This window comes from Taeniopygia guttata, chromosome 1A (genome assembly GCF_048771995.1).
Source record: "Taeniopygia guttata chromosome 1A, bTaeGut7.mat, whole genome shotgun sequence".
Classification (NCBI taxonomy): Eukaryota; Metazoa; Chordata; class Aves; order Passeriformes; family Estrildidae; genus Taeniopygia; species Taeniopygia guttata.
Genome location: NC_133025.1, coordinates 49,117,404 through 49,138,559, shown reverse-complemented (window position 1 = coordinate 49,138,559; position 21,156 = coordinate 49,117,404). Strand labels below are relative to the sequence as shown.

The following is a 21,156-nucleotide window of genomic DNA, read 5'->3' as shown; positions in this document are numbered from 1 at the left end:
CCCTCCTGGCCCCAGCCATTCCCACTCCTCCCACCCCCTTGCTCCCCTGCTAGAGAGGGCCACCAGCTTCCCTGCCACTGACAGTCCCTGAGAGCATCCTATGCAGCTGGTCTAGACTGTGTGAGGGGATGTTACTATGGAAACATTTACGTCCTCTCAGTCTTTGGTGTGCTTACTAACAGCATTCAGCATGTTTGTCTCCTGTATTCTTGCTGGTGGAAGAAGAAAACATCTTTTCCTTGCAATGTTTACTTTAAAAAGAAAAAAAATCAGAAAAAAAAAAAAACCCAAAGAGATTATTAAAACCCATATATTGGCCTTCCATCCTAAGGAAGGAGGAGGGTGAATGAGGAGTATTAGTTTTCCACCTCCTGGTGATGCTGTTTGGCTGGAGGTGGCTCTCTGCAGTGCTGGATTTTTCAGGGCACTTCATTGCTTCCCAGCCAGGCCCTTGGCCTCTCTCCTGCAGCGAGTTCTGGAAGAGCAGCTCCTTTCTCCTGCAGCTGGCCCTTCGTTTCTGTGTCAGGATGGATCTTGTTTATCCCAGGAGTTCCCTTTGCTGAGGTCCCCAGGGCAGGAAAATAACATTCATGGTGATAAAGTTGTTAACATGACAGCAGGACTTCACTTACCATACACACAAATTGGTGTTCCCTCAGAAGCCACCTTTTTGTGCTGAAATTAAATTTTCTTCAGAGCTGCTCAGTCTCTGAGCAATAAATATGTAATATTGCAAAGAAATTCCTTTTTAGACACGTTTGAGTTAGTAAAGAGTAGCTAGTAGTCCTGTGCTTAGAAAGTACTTGTAATTTCTTTTGTACAAAAATTCCCAAAAATTGTTATTAGTACTTTAAAAAAAGTGTCTTCTACTTTGGCTAAAAAATCTAGACACAGTGGAGATATGTCTGACATAATATCTATAAAAGAAAGATAATTTATGAAGGAATTTGGGTTGTGGAAAGTGAAATTATTCATCAACAGTTATTCTGCAGTCCTGCAGCAGAGGAAAATATGCTTTTCTCTAAACAGCTGGCTTCTGGTTATTTGATTTCACTTTCTGGATTGGAGATTGTTACAGAAAATCAGTTCACACACAAAAGGGAAAGCAGGCAGCTAGGAAACAGGCAGATCTGGGTTAAGTTCCTCATCACATACTTCATTTTTGCTTACGTGATTCTTGCGCACACATTCCCAGAGTCCTTTCAGAGAAATCTATAATTATCTTTTCATGATGAAGGATTGGGTGTATAAATATTGGGTGCATTTCTGTTTGTTTAGCTGCTATTACGGTCATACAATCGCCCTTTTCACTCAGAGGAGGGGAAGGCAGGCACGACAGTGGATATGAGAGCCCTCCCTTAGCCAGTGAGGACATGGAAGTGCTGTCCACCCTTCCACACAGCCAATCACCCACTCAGCGTCTTTAAAAGCTGCCGCTCCTCTCAATTTTCCTTTAAGGCAAGATCTGCCTCCTCCATAGTGTACTTATCAGAACAGTTATCTGACTGCTCAACTGCTACAGTGGTGGTTTTTGGCGCTGGAGGACATTTTTCTCTGCCTCCTCTATTTTAATTAGTCATTTCAAATTCTGTGCATAGAAAGAAAGAGAGAAAGAAAGAAAGAAAAAGAAAGAAAGAAAAGAAAGAAAATAATCAAAACCAAACAACCAAAGTAAAATAGCAACAAACCAACATGTAGGGAAAATTGCCCTTTTTAATTCAGCAGCCAGTGTTCACATTACAAATGTGGAGTGACATACTCTGCTTTGTAGCGACAGTGCTAAGACCAGACTGCTAAAAGTAAAAATTGGGTCACACTCCATCCTTGCAAATCATCAGCCAGTTTTTTACGAAATCCCAGGCAGCTAGACCTGAGCAAATAAAGTGAAGGCTTTATCCAAATACTACTGAGGCTTTAAAAGGAAAATAGTGGAGACTTTTGCAGAAGTAGTTGAGAGCAAGTTGAGCTGCAGGATGATGGTGTTTGAACAAGCAAAGTCCCACCGCAGCTCTCAGAGCTGATGGTGCTATGAGGCTGCCAAAGTGGAAAATCAACCTTTTGAAGCTGGATAACTGACACAGTGAGGAATGACACAGGTAGTGAAACTCCCAGCTCACCAGAGCTGTCCAGTGCTTATGTGACCCGACTGAAAGGATGATGAAGGAACTGAAGTTAGTGGAAAACTGTGGACCCGTGTGAGGTTCCTGCTGTGAGCTGTCTTAGCGGGGGTCAGGCGAGCTGGTGGAACTGTTTAGTTTAGCAGGAACTGGGTGGGGGAAGAGGTCTGCTTCTTTCCTAGAAGCAAGTTGATTTGGATCAGATAAAAAGGAAAGCCGCACTTTGGAAGCTACCCAAGGTGTCACTGCCCTTTTTAGCCGCGAGGTTCTATAGGTGATCCATTAATGCTCACACCAGTCGAGTGATGTCTGCAGGGAGAAGAGAATAACTGCATCAGCATGAAACTGCACGGCAGGAGACGACATTTTTATTCCTCAGCTGTGGAATAACCAACTTAATTTTCAGCCCCTGCGTGGGTTGAAGGCACTAATCAGACTGATCCTGCCGGCGGCTCGGCAGCGCGGCTCTCAGCCGGGCTCCTCAGGAGCTCTCAGCGTCGGCGCGGCGCCATGGCCGCTGTGAGGCCGGCAGGCTCCGGGCAGACGCCCTCCTGCACACGCACATACACACACAAACATCCCGGAGAGCCCGTAATCTAGGCGCTCCGTGTGCGGGGCAGGCAGGGAGGGAAGGCAGCGCGTTATCTAAGGGAGCAGGAAGCCATGGTGGGCTGAGCCGCCTCAGGAGCGCCATGACAGCGCCTCAGCCTCAGCCGTCAGCGCCTGCCAAACCTCAGCGGGGCTGTGCGGGGAACAAAAGGAGCCGCTGGAAATCGAAGTGAGGAGCACACACTGCTTCGAGAGGGGCACGTCAGGGGAAACGGAGGACTGTCGTGGGCGGCCGCCATTGCCCTGCCCGGCTACTCGTTCTCGACCCGCTCCCACCATCACCCTTATCTCCCAACCCCGTCCGACCGCCATTTCCCTTCCCCGTCCCGCTGCTCCTTCTCCCCTTCCCCTCCGCATTGGTCTCCTCCGAGCCCTGGCCAATGACAGCTCACGGGGCACGTAAACGACTCGCCCCTAGCCAATGAGCGCCGCCCTTCCAATGTGGTGAGCTGCGTGACGTCTTCCGCGCGAGCTCCGCGTCTTTGTTGGCGGGTAAAATTCCCCCCCAAAGCTGCCCGCGGCGCGGGGGGGGGGGGGGGGGGAAGCGTCCTCAGTCGCTCCGGTCACGTGGCACAGCCGCGCCCGAAGGGGGGGTGTCATGCGCGCATGTATACATCATATAGTCCCTTCGTGATTGTCCCGTCGTGGTGCTGTGGCGTCTTGTCGGCGGCTTCTGTGTTTAACTCGTAGCAGAACAGCAGAAGAGAAGCCCAGAAAGGCAGGCCACAAGCCCCTAGCTGCTGGTGACAGGCAGGTGACTCTTGGCGGAAGGATACCTCACCGCCGCGGCTGGTCTGACGAGGCGTCTCGTATATAAGAGCGGAGCGGCGCCGCTGCCACCTCATTGTTTCCTGCGGCCGTGAGCAGTGGTTGTGTGCGTGACTGGTTCGGTGTGCGCAGCACCTCCCGCGCGGCGCGGATACGAGCAGCCCCCCCTCCCCGGCCGCCATGGCTCTTTAAGGCGGCAGGGCCAGCGGCGGCATCGGCCAGTGCAGCAGGCGCAGCAGCAGCGGCGGCGGCCTCAGCACACCCCCGGCATCTGCAACCATGGCGTGAGTATCGTGTGTGAGGGACGGCTGCTCTTGCGTGTTGATAGGCGCCCTCTTACCCTCTTGAAGTGGGCTTTTGGGGTGGATTTATTCCGCCTGTGGTGGTAGTTCTGATCTCACGGGGAGCGGGTAGAAATACCTAGGTACACCAAATTAATACGTTAATTACCTAGCTATGCCTAAATGGGTTCCAGGTGAGGAGATCTTGTAGAGCTCAGTATCCCCGGGTGCGGCGAGTGTCAAAAATAGCAGGAAATGCCCTTTAGAAAGAATTTACGAGGAGTGTCTACGTTTCCTATCGTTCGAGAAACTTAGCTTTCGAAAAAAATTGGCATTTTATTACATAATATTTATTTTCTGGTATTTTTATGGGAGTACAGGGACTTCCCCAGGGAGGGTTTTCTTTACTCTCGCGAGGGAAAGTGTGGCTGTATGTGGGGAAAAATGGGGCTTTAGAGGTTGTAGGGCTTTGAGTCCAAGGACCACGTGCTATAAGCGTAGCTAGACGAACGGGGGTTGTTAGTCACCGGTAGTAATGTTAACTACTGCACTAGGGTGGCGATAAGTCTGCCTTGGCCGTGGGGCGGCAGCCCTGTGCGGGCTGGGGCCGCGGTGGAAACGTGGCAGGACACAAAATGGCGGCGGGACCGCGAAATGGCGGCGGGAGGGCGGAGCCGGCCCCTCGGGGAGGCGGGGGACGTGCAGCAGCACAGAAATAAAGAAGTGAGATAATCTGTGGAGTTCCGCCATACTTCCTGAGCTGCCTCTGGTAGAAAAGGTTACTATGTTGGTCAAACCAAATACTGATGGGTGCGAGTTCTGTTCGCAGGTTTTTCACGGCATCGCACAGCAGCATTGCTGTAGTCGACGAAAAAGCCTTCTACTTGCCTACAACCTTCGACGTCAAAGCATTAAAAGCTGACGAAAATGAGCTTCTTGAACAACGAGATGCTGTTGGGGGATTCAATATCCCCCTTCAGCCAGCCGTGTTCGGTGGCTGAGGAAAGTCTGGGACTCCTAGATGACTACCTGGAGGTGGCCGAGCCCCTCGGTTCGCATGGGTTCTCCAGCGACAAGGCTAAGGCAGTCTCCTCCAACTGGCTTGCTGTGGACAGTTTAGGCAACACCATAGATAGCAGTCAGGGTAAGGTATTACTTATTTTCATAAAGGACATCAATTACATAGTACCACAACATTCCACTTAAAACAAATAGCTAGGTTTTCTTAAATCTGAAGTCAGTCTCACGTGTGTTACCTGGGCTGGGAAAGAGTGTATGCTACACTGCTTACTCTGCACACGGTTGCTGGTTATGGTAAAGTGCCTCTTGTGTTGGCCTTGAAATAACACACCAGCTGTTAATGGTATTGTTTCTTGGCAGAGGTAACAATAAGAAAGCATGGTTGTGTGTTGCAAATGTCCTTGAATTCTTTTGGTATTTAAATAAGAGGGCTGGAATGTCACAAGAGTGGTTATGTTGTACCCTGCAGTTTTTAGGAGCTTAATGAAAGAGTTTTTTCCTGATGATTTACTCTTAGTGCTGCAATACATGAGAGAAGAAAGATGTGAGATTATGATAGACTGATAGATTATTTTAATGAACTTGAGTTGCACTGTGTGACAGTTTACTGAAGTGGTACTTTACTTTCTCTGTTGTGCAGAGGATGCCTTCTCTGGCATGGAGTGGATGGTGGAGAAGATGGATCTGAAGGAATTTGATTTTGATGCCCTGTTAGGTATGGAACATCTGGAAGCCACCGTCTCACCAGACGAGCTGATGGCCACGTTGGAAGACACGTGTGATCTATTTAATGCTACCATCCAGGAATTTCACAACAAAGAACTTCCACTGATAAATAATGTAATCACCCATCTCCCCGAATCCCCTGTTGGAGCAGATCCAATGGCCCCATTGACTTCCCTTTGGTCTTTTCCCCTCTCCCCAGGGTCTCTCACTTCCACTCCAGACCACTCATTTAGTTTAGAGCTAGGTAGTGAAGTGGATGTTCTGGAAGGAGAAAGAAAACGGGAGTACCCCACTGTTGTGGTGGTGATCACCAAATCTGAGAAAGAGGACGAGAACCACTCTGATGATAGTGGAATATGCATGAGCCCAGACTCCTACCTGGGAACCCCCCAACACAGCCCCACCAATTCACTTGGATCCCCCAATGGCAACCAGTTCCCTGCAGATGCCCCTTGTGGCTCTGTGCAGTCCAAACCATACGATCATCCTGCAGAGAAGGTAGTGTCAGCAAAGGTGAAAGGAGAAAAGAAAATAGATAAGAAACTAAAAAAGATGGAGCAGAATAAGACTGCTGCCACACGTTACCGGCAGAAAAAGAGGGCGGAACAGGAGGCACTGTCTGGGGAGTGCAGAGAGTTGGAGCAGAAGAACCAGGCCCTGAAGGAGAAAGCAGATTCCCTTAGTAAGGAAATTCAGTACTTAAAAGATCTGATAGAAGAGGTCCGCAAGGCCAAGGGCAAAAGAGCTAGAGTCCCCGAGTAGGCTAGTCAGCAGTGTTGTGTGCATGTATATAAGCTTCCTGCTAAAGCTGTGTATTGCTGTCTAATAAATGATTTTGTAGTAAATGTGCAATGATGGTGTGTGATGAGTGGTACTTGTAAAACCAGCATGACTTGAACCACACCTAGGTGTAAATACAAGCACAACAAGCTGTTGTGTGTCTAGTGAGAGCAGCGTGTCACTTGTTCTGCTTGTTCTGGGTGGTGGGTACAGAGTGCTTGGAACTGGAGTATGTGTAAATGTTTCAGTTGATCTGTGCCCTCCATAATTTCCCTGTATTCTAAAGTAAGGGCATCACACTGAGGTGCCTCAAGGTTTTCAGCAAATTGTAAGACCATTGAAACAAGTGAGATTGGAAAGTCAATGGAATACAAAAGGTCATTAATACCGTGTGGTGGGAGGTGCTTATTTTCAGACTTTGATGTTTCTCTGAAGGGTGGGAAAGGGTCCAGGGACAAAATGAAGTTGTGAACACTGGTTTGAGATAGCTTCCTAGGAGAAAAGTCCAGAGCAAGCACTGCCCTTGCTGTGGGTTAACTGCAACCCAAGTGCCCAAACCATGAGCCTGGCCCTGTCAAACTGGTGTGAACTGGGCCAGGTGGATGGGGTTTCTGAAGTGTTCTTACTGATGGGTCACGTTCCTGTACCAGTGTGAAAGTGCTGCTTCAGCCAGCCACTGATGAGTCAAATTTTAAAGATAAATTTGCCTTTACTTAACTAAGGCTATAGCTGAGTTGGTCCATAAAACTAATTCAGATCTAGTCCTGCCTCAGCTATGTAGGAAGGTACTGGTGTGCTGGAGCAGCACCTGTATTTGTGTGGGGGTGTTAAGGGCTTTGGATGTGCTGTTTTTAACTACATGTGTGCTCAGTTTTTCTTCCTTTTTTTTTTTTTTTTTTTTTTTTTTTTTTTTTTTTTTTGGCTGCTGATAGTCCCATTTAACGCTGCTTAATTCCTTTGGCATGTGGACATGCCACTAGTGTGGCTTCCTGAGCTGCTGGGCTCAGGTGCTGGACATCTGAGCCTGGCTGGCACATATGTGTAGTGCAGTGATACCAGGGCTTCAGTCGGTGCTGGAGTGGGGAGGGAAAAGGTCCTTAAGGAAACCTTGGAGAATGGTTTCTCCAGTTGTAGCCTCCTGGGGCTGGAGGTCTCTGGCATTTGAGCCCTTTGCCCAAGCTGTTAGGTGAGGTGGGATAACAGCTGTGTGCTGGGGGCCCTGGTGTGCAAAGGCTGCACCAGCCAATAGATGGATGGTGCTGCTGGCAGCAGGAGCTGGTTGCTGCCATGGAGTGGGCCAGGCCCTCAGTGGCACCTGTCTGTGCTTACAACTGTGCCTGGGTACTATTTAAATTACAAGAAGGATCCCCGTCAGGAGTTAGAGCTCATGCCACACTATGGAGGCAGTGGTTAACTAAGACCTTCCTCATGGTATCCTGAGACAATTTGAGTAGTCTCAAACCTCCTGGGTAAGGGCTGGTGACCATGTACTGTATGAATGGGATGCACTGCAAACTAGAGACTGCAAGCAGGGACAAAGGACTCTGATGTGGTTTAGGAAGTAGACTAATGTAATAGGTTTCCTTCAAATCAGCTGCATCAGCCAGGTTGAGGATGGGGATAATTAAAGGCAGAAAGCCCCAAGGTTTTCGTCAAATCTGCACCTGATGTGACATTGCACTTTGTCTCAGTTGAGCCATAGAAAAGTGGCTATGAATTTAATCAGCTGGTGGCTTCCCTATGCAGGGAAAAACCCTCCTCTCCTCCTCATACTGATTCCCCCTTTTGCACCACAGGGCAACCACCTCCTCTTCCCTTAAAGCCATAGCAACTTCTGTTTACACCTGGCAGCAGCCAGAGCTGAGGGAACATCTCCTATGTTCTGCTGCTCTTACTCAGTTCTGCTGAAGCCTGGAAAAATTGGCAGCACATTTATCCCTTCCCCACCCTGTGGCAGGGCTGTCTTTAAGCCACTTGTGGCTAAAACAAATTTTAGCTACAGTGTCTGAGCTGGCCAGTAAGTACATGATTCTGGTTTCTACAGCCCTGCAGAGGGTATGCAGGTCCAATTTACCCAATTACACTCACTCCAGGGAAGGAAGATCAGAGCTGGAGCAGGTGAGAAGGAATGCATGATGCATCCATGCTGCTTTGCTCTCTGCAGCTGTGTGTGTGCTTTACAGAACTCCTTGCAGGAGAGTCAGAAACCTGCCCTTAAAGAGCAAGTCAGCACTGTCAGTGCTTGCTGAGGCTTCGAGCTTGTGGCTTTGCAGAGGCAGCCCATATGGCAATCTTCTGCAACGCCTGCTGAAATGACGCTGTGTTTCCATACTTAGTAACTTAGTTAAGATTTTACAGGGGCTGGAGATCAGGGCTGATTCTTCATCTGCATTTTTTATCTAGACTTTTCCTCCAGGCTTCGGTTAGTCACACCAAGCATCACGCTGCTTGGCTCTGCAGCCCAGCAGCTTGTCCAGCCTGCAGCAGGAGCCAAGGAGCACCCAGGACACCGTCTCAAGCTCCAGCCCACAAGGGTAAAAATTCTGATAGCTTCCTGCCTAATAATTGCCTTTGTATTTTTCAAACTGCAGGAGCGCTCTCTTTTTTCTCACAGCCTCACAGAACAAATCTGCTTCAACTGATGCCTTGCAGCTTGCATGGAGCATGATACCGTGTCCAGAATTAGATTGTAGTGCGTGAAATGCAGGCTTTACCTACCCCTGGAGGAGCGTAGTTCTTCTACATCCTTGGAAACAGTATCATTCCCCCAATCTGTGTTATATAAAAGCTGTTTGAATCTGAAGTTGGGACAGCTGATGGCATTTGTCTCGGTTATTTTTCCTTTGAATTAAGGGCAGTGAGGTAGACTTCACATGTACAGCGTGTATGACCCTCAGGCTCTGATCCCTCAGCCAATTTTGTGCTTCATGGTAAGCAGGAGACCAATATTTCCCCACAAAACCAAACAACCTCTTACAGTTCACTGCTCACAAACCCCCTTCTCATAAGCTTGTTTCTGCTGTTATCATAGTATCTACAACTACCTTCCTCTTCACCCTGCCTTTAGAGAGACCCAGGTGCACACCCTTCTCTTTCAAAAGAAAAAGGGGGAACCATCACTGCAGACAACTTCTTCACATGTGTGTGTGGAGAATCAGATGCAGCTTTGCAGCAAGCTTACAAAAATAAATCCACAGCTGCAGTGTTGGGGAATGAAGAAAGAATGATGATAAAGCCTTTCAAATAGCTTTTGCCCTGGCAGAAAGCCCAGAAATAGCTGCAAGGACAGGCTGTCCTTTGGGAGATTAATGCTCCTCCAAGTGCTCCCAAGCTGGACTGTAGAAAGAAAATGTGGCTTATTCTGATGCAGTTTCACACAGTGGTAGTCCATTCATAGCCTTTTTTGGGGATTAGGAAATATATACATTTTTGGCCAGAAGAATACTAGTTTTCTTTATCTTCCCATAGAGTTAGGCCTTAGGAAAAAAAAACAAAAAACAAACAAAAAAACCCCCAAACAAACAAAAAAAAAACCCAGAAAAAGTATCTCTTGTCCTTCCTATAGGCATAATTTCCATCTTGTGCATACTAATTTTTTTTCAGTATGGTCCAAGTAGCTTCTGGGGATATCCTACCTTCCACTGTCCTGCTGTATTCACAGCCTTGCCATGCAGTGCTGCACATAAACTCTTGTTACACTTCATTTCCAGTGCAAAAGCCATCTTGGGGTCTTACCATGAGCATCTCTTGCTGGTCTAGAAGTGCTCACCTTTGCTGACTTTCTCATTGAAATGCTTCAGGCCCTGTGAATTAACAGAGAAATTCAGTCCCCTGACCTAGGCACTGCTATTTTGACTGCTCAGGTATCCCAGGTATGGAGCCTTTGCATTATTTTCAGTGCACTCATGCAGTGTCAGAAGTGAATGAAGTCACCAAAAGAAGGAAGCTGGCTGCACCCACAAGCTCCAGTTTCCCTATTACAGAGGTGTGCGCTCTCCAAGTGAGCACTTCTCATTTCTCCTTCAGCTGCTGTCTTCCTCTCTTTTGCACACACACACCCTTTTAAGGAATGGCAGGAGTGAGTTCCAGGCGCAGCAGATGTATCAGATGAATTTATATAGGACAGAGGATCTCCTAGTCCTGAAATTCTTCTGCATCTCCATTGCAGTGTGCAGGCAGGTGGAGAAAGAGTCCTGGTCTTTGCCTCCCATTAAAGGAGATTAATGATCTTGCTGGCGTGCAAACACTGCAGCTCAGGACACACCAGCTTGCCTGTGCTACTGCTTAGCCCTGCCAACAGCTTATTTCTTCAGAAAAAGGAGTGTGTAACCCTCTAGACAGCTGCAGAGCAACCTTCATGCTTTTTGTGTCCCCCACCCCCACCAGTTAGTGGTTGGATCTGTTAATCCTATTTAACATAACTACAGATAGACACGAAAACCTTTAATCCCCCTCCAACCTACCATCCTTCAGTCTGCCTTGGCTGGAGTTCCACATTTTGAGCTGTAAGCAGACTGTAGGCAGTCTGCCTTCTTTCACACTCCTCATTTTGACTTGAATTGATGGGTCTTCATGTCTCAAAATAAGGAACTTCCTTTCACTGTAACTTTTCCGAGTTATTCAGGGCCCTACTGCTGTGCACCCTTTTTACAATCACTAGTCCTCTTCCTGAGGCATTCAGGAGCCTGTAAGTGCTGTAGGTGCTGATGCTGTGTTGATCATCAGCAAGACTGAAACGTAAGGCCGTCATGGAAAAAACCCCAGAGCATAAGATTGGCTAAGGTTTTTAGGACCCTACCCCTTGATTTTCATCTATAGCTTTTTCACTGTTTTCAGTCTCATTTGCCTGAGCAAGTTCATTGGCAGCCAGGTTTGTTACTGCTATGTCATTTCAGAGGCGAGAAGTTGGTGTCCTGGACAAATGTGTTTTCTTGGTTTACATTTGCAGTCCTCTTCTCTCTGACACACACACAGTACTAGTAGTAGTTGCTGTTGCTTTCTGTGGCAAGGAAGTGGAGACTTGCTGATACAGCAGAGGCTGTATGGGCTTACTTTAGTTTGTACCTACTGGAAGAAATTTCCTTTTTTTGCTTTCCATTCACATAACAAGGGAGCAATAGGCCATTAAGAAGCCTGATGAATCTTATTCAAAGTAAGCTAGCTCAAGGCTGAGCGTATGGGAGCTATTCTAAACAGTTTCCCTGGAAATGTTCTACACTAATAACACTCCAGAGCTTTTATTTGCATTCATATTAAAGCTGCTGCTATTGCTGCCCATTCTGCCTCCCTGCTGCATGTGGGTGGAGACGCCCTGTAAGATGGCACCCTCACCATTGCCTAGCTCAGCTACCTCTATTTTCTGCTGCAGGATGCTCAGCTGGTGTCGCAGAGCTGGGAAGGGAGCCAGCAGCCTGATGAGCTCAGCGAGCACGCGGCGTTGGCCCGGCAGCAGTGGGACACGTCCCTGCATCGCCGCTCGCAGATGTGCGGGAAAGAAATGCTGTCCAGCAGGTTCAAAGGTTGCTGTGGCCTGCAGCCAGTCAGCTTCCAGTGTGGGAAACAGGTTGGAGGCCAACTAGGAAAAGCAGCTATGGCAGCTGCTGCTTCTCTAACCACTTCTTATCTCTTCCATCAGGCAGAGAAGTCTGACTGCAAAGAGCCAAGATTACAGAATCCATTTGGGTTGGAAGGGGCCTTAGAGAACATCCCATTCCCTCCCCCCTGCCAGGGACACCTTTGTTTGAAGGTTGCTCGAATCCCCATCCTGCCTGGCCTCAAACACTTACAGGGATAGGGTGGTTGCTCCAAGATAGCCGCCTCCTGGAGTCCCAGCACAGCTGGCATCCTCTGGGCATGGGTAGACAGACAGCTGGGAGTATGAGAAGGTGCCTGGCTTCAGCTTAACACCAGGCACATGCAACAGGCTGTTCTTCCCTCTCCTTTGAAGACATTCCCCTCATGGGGCACCACCTGTCCTTACCTACCCAGTATTCAGGTGGCACTGCTCTTCTTTCCTAGGAGCTCATACCCTGCCAGAGAGGGGGAAAGTCAAGGTTGCTGCTGTAAGATCTTTGCCCTTGCAGATGATATCTCTAGAGCCACCATTCACTTCTGCTTCTTTTTCTTCCTCCCACAAAATAAAGTTTAATTTATTTAAGGATACTATTGACTCTACAATCAAGTTTAGTTTCAAATGGCAAAATTTAGTCTGTCAGGTAGCTTTACTCTCCTTGACAGCATAATGCTTCAAGTATGTTGATTATTTACGTTGGCTCTAATAGTCTTTCTAGCCAGTAATAAGAACTGCCACCCAATTTTGAAACTCCCCTTATCTGGGTGTTATTATCCCCATGGAGAACTGCTCTGGGCCTCACTTGAAAGTTCCTCATTAACTTTGACAGAAGAGCTTTCCTGTTGCTTACATTTGCAAACAAACAGGCTTGGTTTTGCACAAAGAGTGTGAACCACATTACCCTCCTGCCCTTTTCTGGAACAAGGAAGGATGGTTTTGCTTCCTTCAGCCTGTGGGAGAAGGGCCCAGAAGCTAAACAACCACAGAAATAAGGATGTGTAGGAGGAATGGGTAGAGGAGGAGCAGGAAACGACATGAAGAACTTCTGCAGGATCATAGGAAATGCCAAATACTGAAGATGAAGACTTAAAGCAAAGTAACACCCCAGAAATCTACGTCCTTCACTCAAGTTGTAGCACAGCCAGCTTTTTCATACGAATAATTATCTTCATGGCAGTTCCACACAGAGCTGCTTGTGTTAGGCCAGCTCACATGCACTGCAGCAGGCACACAGTGCAGAAGTTTTAGGGAGACGTGCTGAATACACATTTTGCTCAATTATTTTTTCAAACAATAGTGCTTCCATTCTTTTAAGAAGCTATTTTTTTTTTACATTTTTAAATTTTTGGAAGTAAGAACAAACTAAAAAAAAGGGAATTGTTTTTTGAACTGTTCTATACTTAGCACTTTTGGCTGCAGATAGTTGAACCTGATCCTATTACAAGAAATCCCCTCACACGTGCTATTACCCAATTCCAGTACACACACTTCAATATGTTCACTATTTATTTCCCCTGTCTGGATCTCATATACCCAAGTTACCTTTTCTCCTATGCAGACAACAGGAAGAGAACTCAACAGAGGAGGGACAGAGTTGAAAACACAGCACCAGGAACTACTATCAGAGGGTAGGGAAAGGATAAATGAATTCCTGCCCATGCTGGCATCCTGCAGCTGCTGCTCAGGTCAGACAGGCCTCTTGTAATCAACTCCTGAGCTTAACCAAAGCTCGGGATTAGTATTTCTCCTGACCTGTTTTGTTTTTTCTCCAAGGGAAAAAAAGGGAACACATTTTCCATCTTTTTAGGTAAGGGGCAGGATAAGGCAGTGGCAGAGCCACCCAAGCACATTTGAAGTTGTTTAGTGAGGAAGTTTCTGGAACAACACTCCCACCTGCAGGGCCTTCTGTTTCTTACAGCTGGCAACTTAGTGCTGGTCTGAGAGAAAACAACTTCCCTTCAACCCAGCACCACAAGCTCATGCTCAGATATTAATGTGATGCCAAGACTAACATCTGGGTCACAAGCTCTCCTGGCTACAGGACCTGGCAACACTCAGCAGTGGTGCCCTGATGGCATGGATAAATCTCAGAGGGACACTCAGCTATAAACATTCAAAGGACAACTTTCTCTGTGTGAGAACTCTTCCTTGGAGAAAGGGAAGATTGTGAGTAGCCAAAATGGAGGAGTCATCTCCATTCCAACCTGCACTCTTTGAATGCCTAAGCATGTCAGAGAGATGATTTAATATATATGTTAACATGAACTGGAGAGGCCATTCACATAACTGAGTCATCCTAAAGAGAGGAATGCCTGGATCATAGCAGTTACATGGTTCATCTTCATCACCTGTCATAAAAATCACTATGCGACAAAGGCAAAGAGAGACAGTGTCTGCAACAATTATTTAATCAACATATAAAAAGCTTTTGCAATGACTGACAGACCTGACAGTGGCAGTAATCAAAACCCAAACTTCAGGGTTATTTAACAGTTTTTCAAAGCACCGTTCCCTTCTTAATGCTGGTCCAAAATATTTCTCCATTCAGATACAGTACTTTCAATGCTCCCTGCCAAATAACACAGATAGCAGGAGCCTTATATCCTGAGGCAGGGGAAAAGATTTTTATTTGCCTTGGTCCACCCTCCTACATCAAGAATGCAAGACATGCTGGCTGCAGGAGGATAATTAAAGGACAACACACGTCAGAGCCAAGAGCACCTCTGTGGCTTTAGCTGGCCAGTAACAAGCTCTGCCCAGAAGCAGAGCTGCTCTGCAAGTCTGACACAGAGGCACTTACTGGCAGAGGTACATCCCCCATGTGCCATTTCAAACATGCCAAGGAAATGCCCAGGCCTGAGAGCCAGACTGGAGAAGCTGCAGAAAGACTGGAGCTGCAAGAATCTCTGTCACGATGTTTATGGGATCCCAAAGTATTCTCTCTCAAATTTACGGAAATCTTCCTCAGTGAACACGGTGCCTTCAGGCTTCTTCTTTTCTGTCTTCTCTGGAGGCTGATCTTTGGACTTCCTGCCTCTATTCTGAGCAAGAACCTTCAGATAATATAGAAATGTAAAAAACAATAGTCATTGTTATCCAGACCAAATCACAAAGCAATTATTTTCAAGCTCACCTGAAGCATTCCGGCTGTTGTACAAGAACCCTGCTATTTCCCAAAAAGCCTCCAAAGAAAAGTGAGAGGCAAACTACTGCTGTTAACCAAAAGAGGTCACTGGGACAACAGCAGATACCAACTTGTTATTTGGAGTCAAATATGAAAACTATTTTCTAGTTAATTGTGACAGAGATAAGAACATGGATTTCAATTCTGAACTTTCTGAAACTATAACCTTCTTTTTTATTCCTTCACTCTGTGAAACAAACCAAAAACCCAACAAGCTGGTGGAATTCCCTCAGTATTTTCTAATACACTGTGACAATCTCTAGCCTGAGAAACACTGGCCTAAACCACTTTGTTTATGTAAGTTAACAGCCTATATCTCATAAAACCAGCCCAAGATTCTAGCACTGTCAGCTATTCTTCTCTTCAAATCCTGGCATGAGACTACCTTTTGGGGAAGACCATTCAAGAAATTCTCAAGTCATGAGAAACACCATTTAGGAAGATGAGTAATTCCTATTAGATGAGCTAGCAGCAGATCTGCTTCCTCATTAGTCAGCCTCCAGCTACAGAGAAGGCCAGTGTGATGAACAGTAATGAGAAGGTCTGAACCAGGGCATCTCTGCCAGCTGAAACTATGAAATACATATTCCGTAATTAAGAAAAGCCAACAGCTGTCAGGTATTTTGAGGAACCTGATGTAGTGGGTGGCGTTCCTGCCCATGGCAGGGTGGATGATGAACTGGATGTTCTTTTAAGGTCCCTTCCCATCCAAACTGTTCAGCGTTTCTATGATTTTGACTAGTATTAGAGAACATCATAGGGGGCAACATATCAACAACAGTTTAAAGCTTACTAAGTTATTTTGCCAGGGCACATAGAAATTCCTCAAGGCCATCTGTAGACAGAAACTTAACTCGACTCTCTTGTGCAAGGTATAAATTTGGAAAATCCAGGGATGATTCCCATTCACCTGTGTTCCTCAGTGGAAACAGACCCCCCCATCCCAAACAGAAATCACAGTCTTACTTGTTCTGTGACAGCTTTGTCTGCAACAAGCCGTCCCTTTAACATGTACTTCAGGTTTTCTCTCAAGTGATTCACAGGCTTCTTCTTATGGTACTCCTCTGAGGCAAAGCAGAGAGCGACAAAACACATCAGCTGCTCATCCAGGCAGCTCACAAGGAGACACACAGAAGGATAAGCAAAACCCCAGGAGAAAGACACCGGTACAGCTCAGGGATAGGGGTGCGCCCACCAAGGAGGCTGTATTTAAAGTGAGCGACACCAAGAGGGCATGCAGGAGAATGGGACGGGATGGGGATGGGAGAGGACGGATTGGGTTGAATTGAATGGATACAGCAACCGGTAGCGTGGCTGCGGGCCACACAAGGGTCCCCGGCACGAGGGCTGCGGAGGTGTCGGGACTCACCTATCGCCGACCTCACGACTCTGCCCTTGACCGTGGCCTTGCTCCTGCCGCGCTCCGGGGCCCTCTTCCTCCGCCTCGCCGCGCTCGCCGCCCCGGGTCCGGCCCGGCCTCGCTGGAGCCCAGGCGGCGCCTTCGCCCGGCCTGCAACGGGAAGAGGGACGGAGTCGCTGCAGCCGTGCCGGGAGCCCCGCTCCGCCCGCCCGCCCGGCCCCGCGGGCTCACCCGGCTCAGCCGGCGGCTCCAGCAGCTCCAGGCCGCGGCGCAGCAGCGACGCCGCCATGGCCGCGCTGCCGCCTCCCGCCCCGCCCCTGAGGGCGGCAGCGAGGGCGCGGGGCCCGCCTGGCCGCAGGACACCCGGCGGCGGCCAGCAGCTAAAACACAGGAACTTTCACCCCAAATTGGGGCGGCAGAGCGCCCGAACAGGCTGCACGGGGAGGTCGTGCAGGCTCCGTCTCTGGAGAAATTCCAAATCATCTGGATATGGTCCTGTGTCATCTGCTCTAGGTGACCCTGACTGGGGCTAGATTGGGTGAATATCAAGATTATTTTAAGTCAGGATGTTCTTTGATACAAGATTTTTGAATACTTTCAATGCTAATCAGCAAGAAAAAAGACTTAATCGGTGTAACAGGCAGCAGCCAGCATCCCTTAGTCAAGGACATCCAGGAACTAACAAACTTTAAGGATGTAGTAAGTCAGGATGTTCTGTATCAGCATAGATAGCAATTAGTATCCCTTACTCAAGGATATCCTGGAACTAACAACCTTTAAGGATGTAGTAAATCAAGATGTTGACGTATGTCTATGTATGTATTGCTAACTTGGCAAAATACTAAAGGTCCATGTATGTTCCCTATGATACTAAAAGTCATGCTGGAAGGTCAAAAAGACCCCTGGCCAGGTGAAGGCCCTTTCCCTGAGCCCACACAGAAATTAACTGGGGTTATGTAATTACTCCTACTAACTCATCACAAGACAGGGGAAAGTTACAAACCCTAAACTTCTGCATATAAATGATGGTGTGGAAAGTCTGGTGGGTGTGCTTGGTTTGGGGAATGTCACTGAGCACCTGGGCTCCCATAACCCTGAAATAAATAATAAAGTCTCTCCTACGTGTGTAATTATTGGCTTGTTGCACACTGGATAATGGATCTGATTTTGTGGATGAGGCCCTGCCATCACAGGCCAGGAGGAAAGGGCATGGTGTCATATTTTGTCTCAGCAAAGCCCCAAAATCCAGATTTAACTGTGCTAGACTCATCAGGCTGAGAAATTGACTCTGCCATAAATTGCATATATTATTCAGGGTTAGTTTAGTCTATTTGATTAAAGCTTTCTTCTCCAGTTTTCACCCCTCTAGAGACTTCATGCTAATATCTGCTAAATTTAGCTATCATTTGAATAAAGCTTATTCAATTATAACCAGTGCTGCTGGTAACAAGCTGACACTGGAGGAGGAAAGAGGTTTATTCTCCCTCAGACATGTCCTGCAGGGAGAAAGGAATACAAATGGCTCTCATTGTTTCTCATATAGCGGGGACCAATAACAGTTAGATCTCTGTGTATTAAAAGACAGTGGTTCTCTGGAAATTGTTCTCCAGCCGCTGCAGATGTCACCTCAATGCCTGTCTTTTATTGTTCCTTCTCTTCTGAATCTCTCCCTGGATGGATATCAGCATCTTGTGTCAGTTTCCACTAGTGCTGCTAATACATTTTTTTGGACAGGACTTACATGGTGCCTATTCCTGGCTTCAGAGCTGGGAAGCATTAACCATTTACTGCTTGCTCAGCATGTCACATCTCAATCCTAGTTTTCCCTTTAATGAGCTGTTTTTAAATTTATTTGGAGGGACAGTCACTGGATATGTGATGCAAAACACTTCTCCAACAAGAACAGATTTTCTTGTTTTCTGTTAATAGCTGGTGGAAAATTGAACCTCCTCAGCCTTGCCAGATTTGTCCTTCCAGTTGTGTGAAAGCTCACAAAGTTACAAAGAGGTTATTATTGTAGCTTTGTGAAGAAGCTGAACAAGCCATGAGTTAATAACCTATTGTTGAAATTGAAGAGAACAATAAAGAATATTATTGTCAGCAGAAAAGTTGTTACTGCTTGTATATGCATATTATCTTCATCTTGGTCAGAGTGAGATAAATGATAGCTGCCAATGCCATGGGGAAAGTATTTTCAAAATACTTCATCAGTCAAAAACATTTGTATTTTAGCCCCTGAAATACAATTTACAGGTTCGGTGTAAGCTGTTCATGGTTTCATATCACACAGTATATTCAAGACAGCTTATTCTACTGATTAAACATAATTTATTAGGAACACCTAATACATTGTTACACATGCTTTGTGTCAGAATGGTGTAGCCTCATAAATGCCTTATGCAGACGTCTGATGGAAGAGCATCTTTTTGGCCAACACTGCAAAACATGTTTAACAAATTAGTGTGATAGAAGCTGCGCTGATGCATTAGCCTGTTTATGGAACACATAGCCCCTTTTCTACCTCAAAAGTAAACCATTACCATCTCATTTCCATTTCTGTTGTGCCAATTAATACTGTTCTCAGTTATGTAGGTGTCTCAGAAAATCTGAGTCCCTTCTTATTAAATACCTTCAGTAGCAAGGACCTGTAATGCAGGCAACTCCTCCTTTGACCAGCAAGGCTGGGTGCAGACTTGCTGTGATTTTAGTCAGCAATTACCTGCAGAATAAAATTTAATGAGCACACAGGGGTCACTTTGCTGAAGAGGGAAAGCAAGGCACTTTCTTTAACTGCATGCACAGTCTCAGAGGTTAAATGGATGCACACTTTGTGGTTTGACGTATTCCTCAGGCTTGGATCTGTTGCCAAAGATCACGGTCTAACACAGGCTGTGGGGTTTCTAACACTTGGTGAAATCATATACCTATTATTAATACATTACATTTCTTCATCTCCTTTTAACGGGATCTGGCAGCTTTTCTCAGAGCCTGATCACTGCTGCTTCTCCTGACTGCATTCTGGAGGCAGCTGTGTTTGGTCTTACCAGACATGGTGATTTCAGCTCCTGTCCTGTTCCTGCTGGGTGGCTCTGGTACAACCAACACCTGCCACACTCATGCAGACAGAGGTGCATAGTCTTCCTTTGCTCTTTGACCTTAATAGAGAATTATGCTCATATTCCCTGCACTGCAAAACAAGATACATTTGTTGGCTTATATTAGGAATGTAAAATCATCTCTTAATATGAACTGGGTTTGCCTGTGTAGTATATGTTACTTCTATTACAGCTGTAGAATGTAGGCTTTTGGAAAACACAATGTCTTCTTCATGTTTCAAACTGCAAAATATCCTCTGCTGACCTTAGATTAAGTCAACTACCTGTTTCTGATAAATCCGCTTTATGGTGAGCACAGCATATGAAATGCTGTATTTCTCTTTACAGGAGCTTCCATGGCTTTATCAGTCTCTTAGTGATGATATGCTCCTTGTGTCATTATGATATATACATTTAACTATGCCTTTCTTTTACTCAATCACTGTTGAAAGTAGCTGTGCAGACCCTACAAATAGCTTTTTCCAGACTATTATGTATTATTAAAAACTTAATGTTATGAGACTTCGTCTATGTCAGTACAAAAAAAAAAAATCAGTATTTCATTACACTGTTTTAGGGCCTCTATTCAAATTAAAATTTCATCCAAGATGAATAAAATTAAAATTTCATCACTTTGCAATCCCTCAAAAATCAGTTCAGTTAGCTCTTTGAAGCACTTTGGGGACAGAATGAATGCCAAATGGTCTTCATTTAAATGTATAACATCCAAATAAATCACTATCTTAGAGCCTGAATAATCTGAGTTTAGGTGGCAAAACCCACAGATGCTGCATTTCAGATTGGGAAATGCCTTTCTTTCTGAGATTGAAGATGTCTTCAAAAGCTTCCTGACACTAATGTTCATGTTTTATAGCTTTCTTTCATGTCTCAGTGGGTAGCTGGCTTTTCAAGTACTAAATGACCCAGCCTACAGATCAGTTGGAGTTTTCAGTAACTTCCATATGTGAATATTATCAGTTTACTTTCTGCTTGCTTTCTTATGGCATTGAAAAATGGTAATTTTTTCCTGCTTGAATATGCAGATAAAGTTCCTGGTTCATCTTGGAGCAACTATTATTTCCCTATTATTCTGGGCTTTGGAAGACATCTGATTTGGCTTGTTCCACCTGATAATTCTGTATTACATGCTAACAAAGATGTACCTACATTCATGTCTAATCATACTGCTGTCTGTAGCAGTTCATGATAGCTGTCTGTTTGCTCTTACTTTGTGCTCCAGCTTCTGGATTCAGGGGGTTATGTAGGAGTCTCAGTCTGAAGGAATGTTGTGAAGGATGTGAGAAGACAGAAGCTAAGGGCAGCATTAGAAGTAAAATATAACAAACAAACGCATTTATTTAGTTTAGGGATTTTTTAAAAAACACAGTTTTATGATTTTGGGAAATGGGATCCTGATGTCTAAACACTTGGTACAGTCCACACTGGCACATATATCTGTATTGTCTATTCCCTATATCTGTATTGTCTATTCACTATGAATCAGACTGATTTTCAAGATGATTCATAGCAGATTTTCACCCCAGCATGTTTCTTCATATGTGGATTATGAAATGTGCTTTGCTTTCAGCAGCTGTCCATTTTTACCACCTCCCATATTCTGTATTTTCTCTTGAACAGCAATAC

General features: G+C 46.0%; 2 protein-coding genes and 1 long non-coding RNA gene across 5 annotated transcripts; 1 reads left to right on the top strand and 2 right to left on the bottom strand.

The window, feature by feature from the left end:
• Positions 1-296: 296 nt before the first annotated feature.
• LOC140682214 (uncharacterized) lies at positions 297-3,255 on the bottom strand. 2 transcript variants are annotated; one of them, XR_012053534.1, is made up of 2 exons: positions 3,023-3,255; positions 297-2,426 (listed from the first exon to the last, which is right to left on the bottom strand). It is a non-coding gene; the product is annotated as an uncharacterized lncRNA (long non-coding RNA). The 2 variants fall into 2 exon arrangements; XR_012053535.1 differs by having other exon boundaries at positions 2,911-3,111.
• Positions 3,256-3,367: 112 nt separating this feature from the next.
• ATF4 (activating transcription factor 4) lies at positions 3,368-6,373 on the top strand. Of its 2 annotated transcripts, NM_001245158.1 has the most exon segments (5): positions 3,570-3,778; positions 4,605-4,919; positions 5,436-5,598; positions 5,601-5,808; positions 5,920-6,373. In NM_001245158.1, coding segments are annotated over 3 exon segments (414 nt in total). In that variant the 5' UTR covers positions 3,570-3,778; positions 4,605-4,702; the 3' UTR covers positions 5,635-5,808; positions 5,920-6,373.
• Positions 6,374-14,258: 7,885 nt separating this feature from the next.
• RPS19BP1 (ribosomal protein S19 binding protein 1) lies at positions 14,259-16,773 on the bottom strand. The gene is made up of 4 exons (XM_030262974.4): positions 16,649-16,773; positions 16,427-16,567; positions 16,024-16,121; positions 14,259-14,926 (listed from the first exon to the last, which is right to left on the bottom strand). Exons 1-4 carry the CDS (start codon positions 16,704-16,706, stop codon positions 14,792-14,794), a joined length of 432 nt encoding a protein of 143 aa, XP_030118834.4. The 5' UTR covers positions 16,707-16,773; the 3' UTR covers positions 14,259-14,791.
• Between the last annotated feature and the right edge of the window lie 4,383 nt (positions 16,774-21,156).

What these genes read in the sequence shown, in the direction of transcription:
- ATF4 (XM_012569132.5), top strand. Translation starts at nt 4,703, where the DNA reads ATGAGCTTCTTGAACAACGAGATGCTGTTGGGGGATTCAATATCCCCC. An exon ending in CACCATAGATAGCAGTCAGG is followed by an intron (nt 4,920 to 5,435) that starts GTAAGGTATTAC and finishes TCTGTTGTGCAG; the next exon opens with AGGATGCCTTCTCTGGCATG.
- RPS19BP1 (XM_030262974.4), bottom strand. Translation starts at nt 16,706, where the DNA reads ATGGCGGCGTCGCTGCTGCGCCGCGGCCTGGAGCTGCTGGAGCCGCCG. An exon ending in AGTCGTGAGGTCGGCGATAG is followed by an intron (nt 16,122 to 16,426) that starts GTGAGTCCCGAC and finishes GCTTTGCCTCAG; the next exon opens with AGGAGTACCATAAGAAGAAG. An exon ending in ACAAAGCTGTCACAGAACAA is followed by an intron (nt 14,927 to 16,023) that starts GTAAGACTGTGA and finishes TATTATCTGAAG; the next exon opens with GTTCTTGCTCAGAATAGAGG.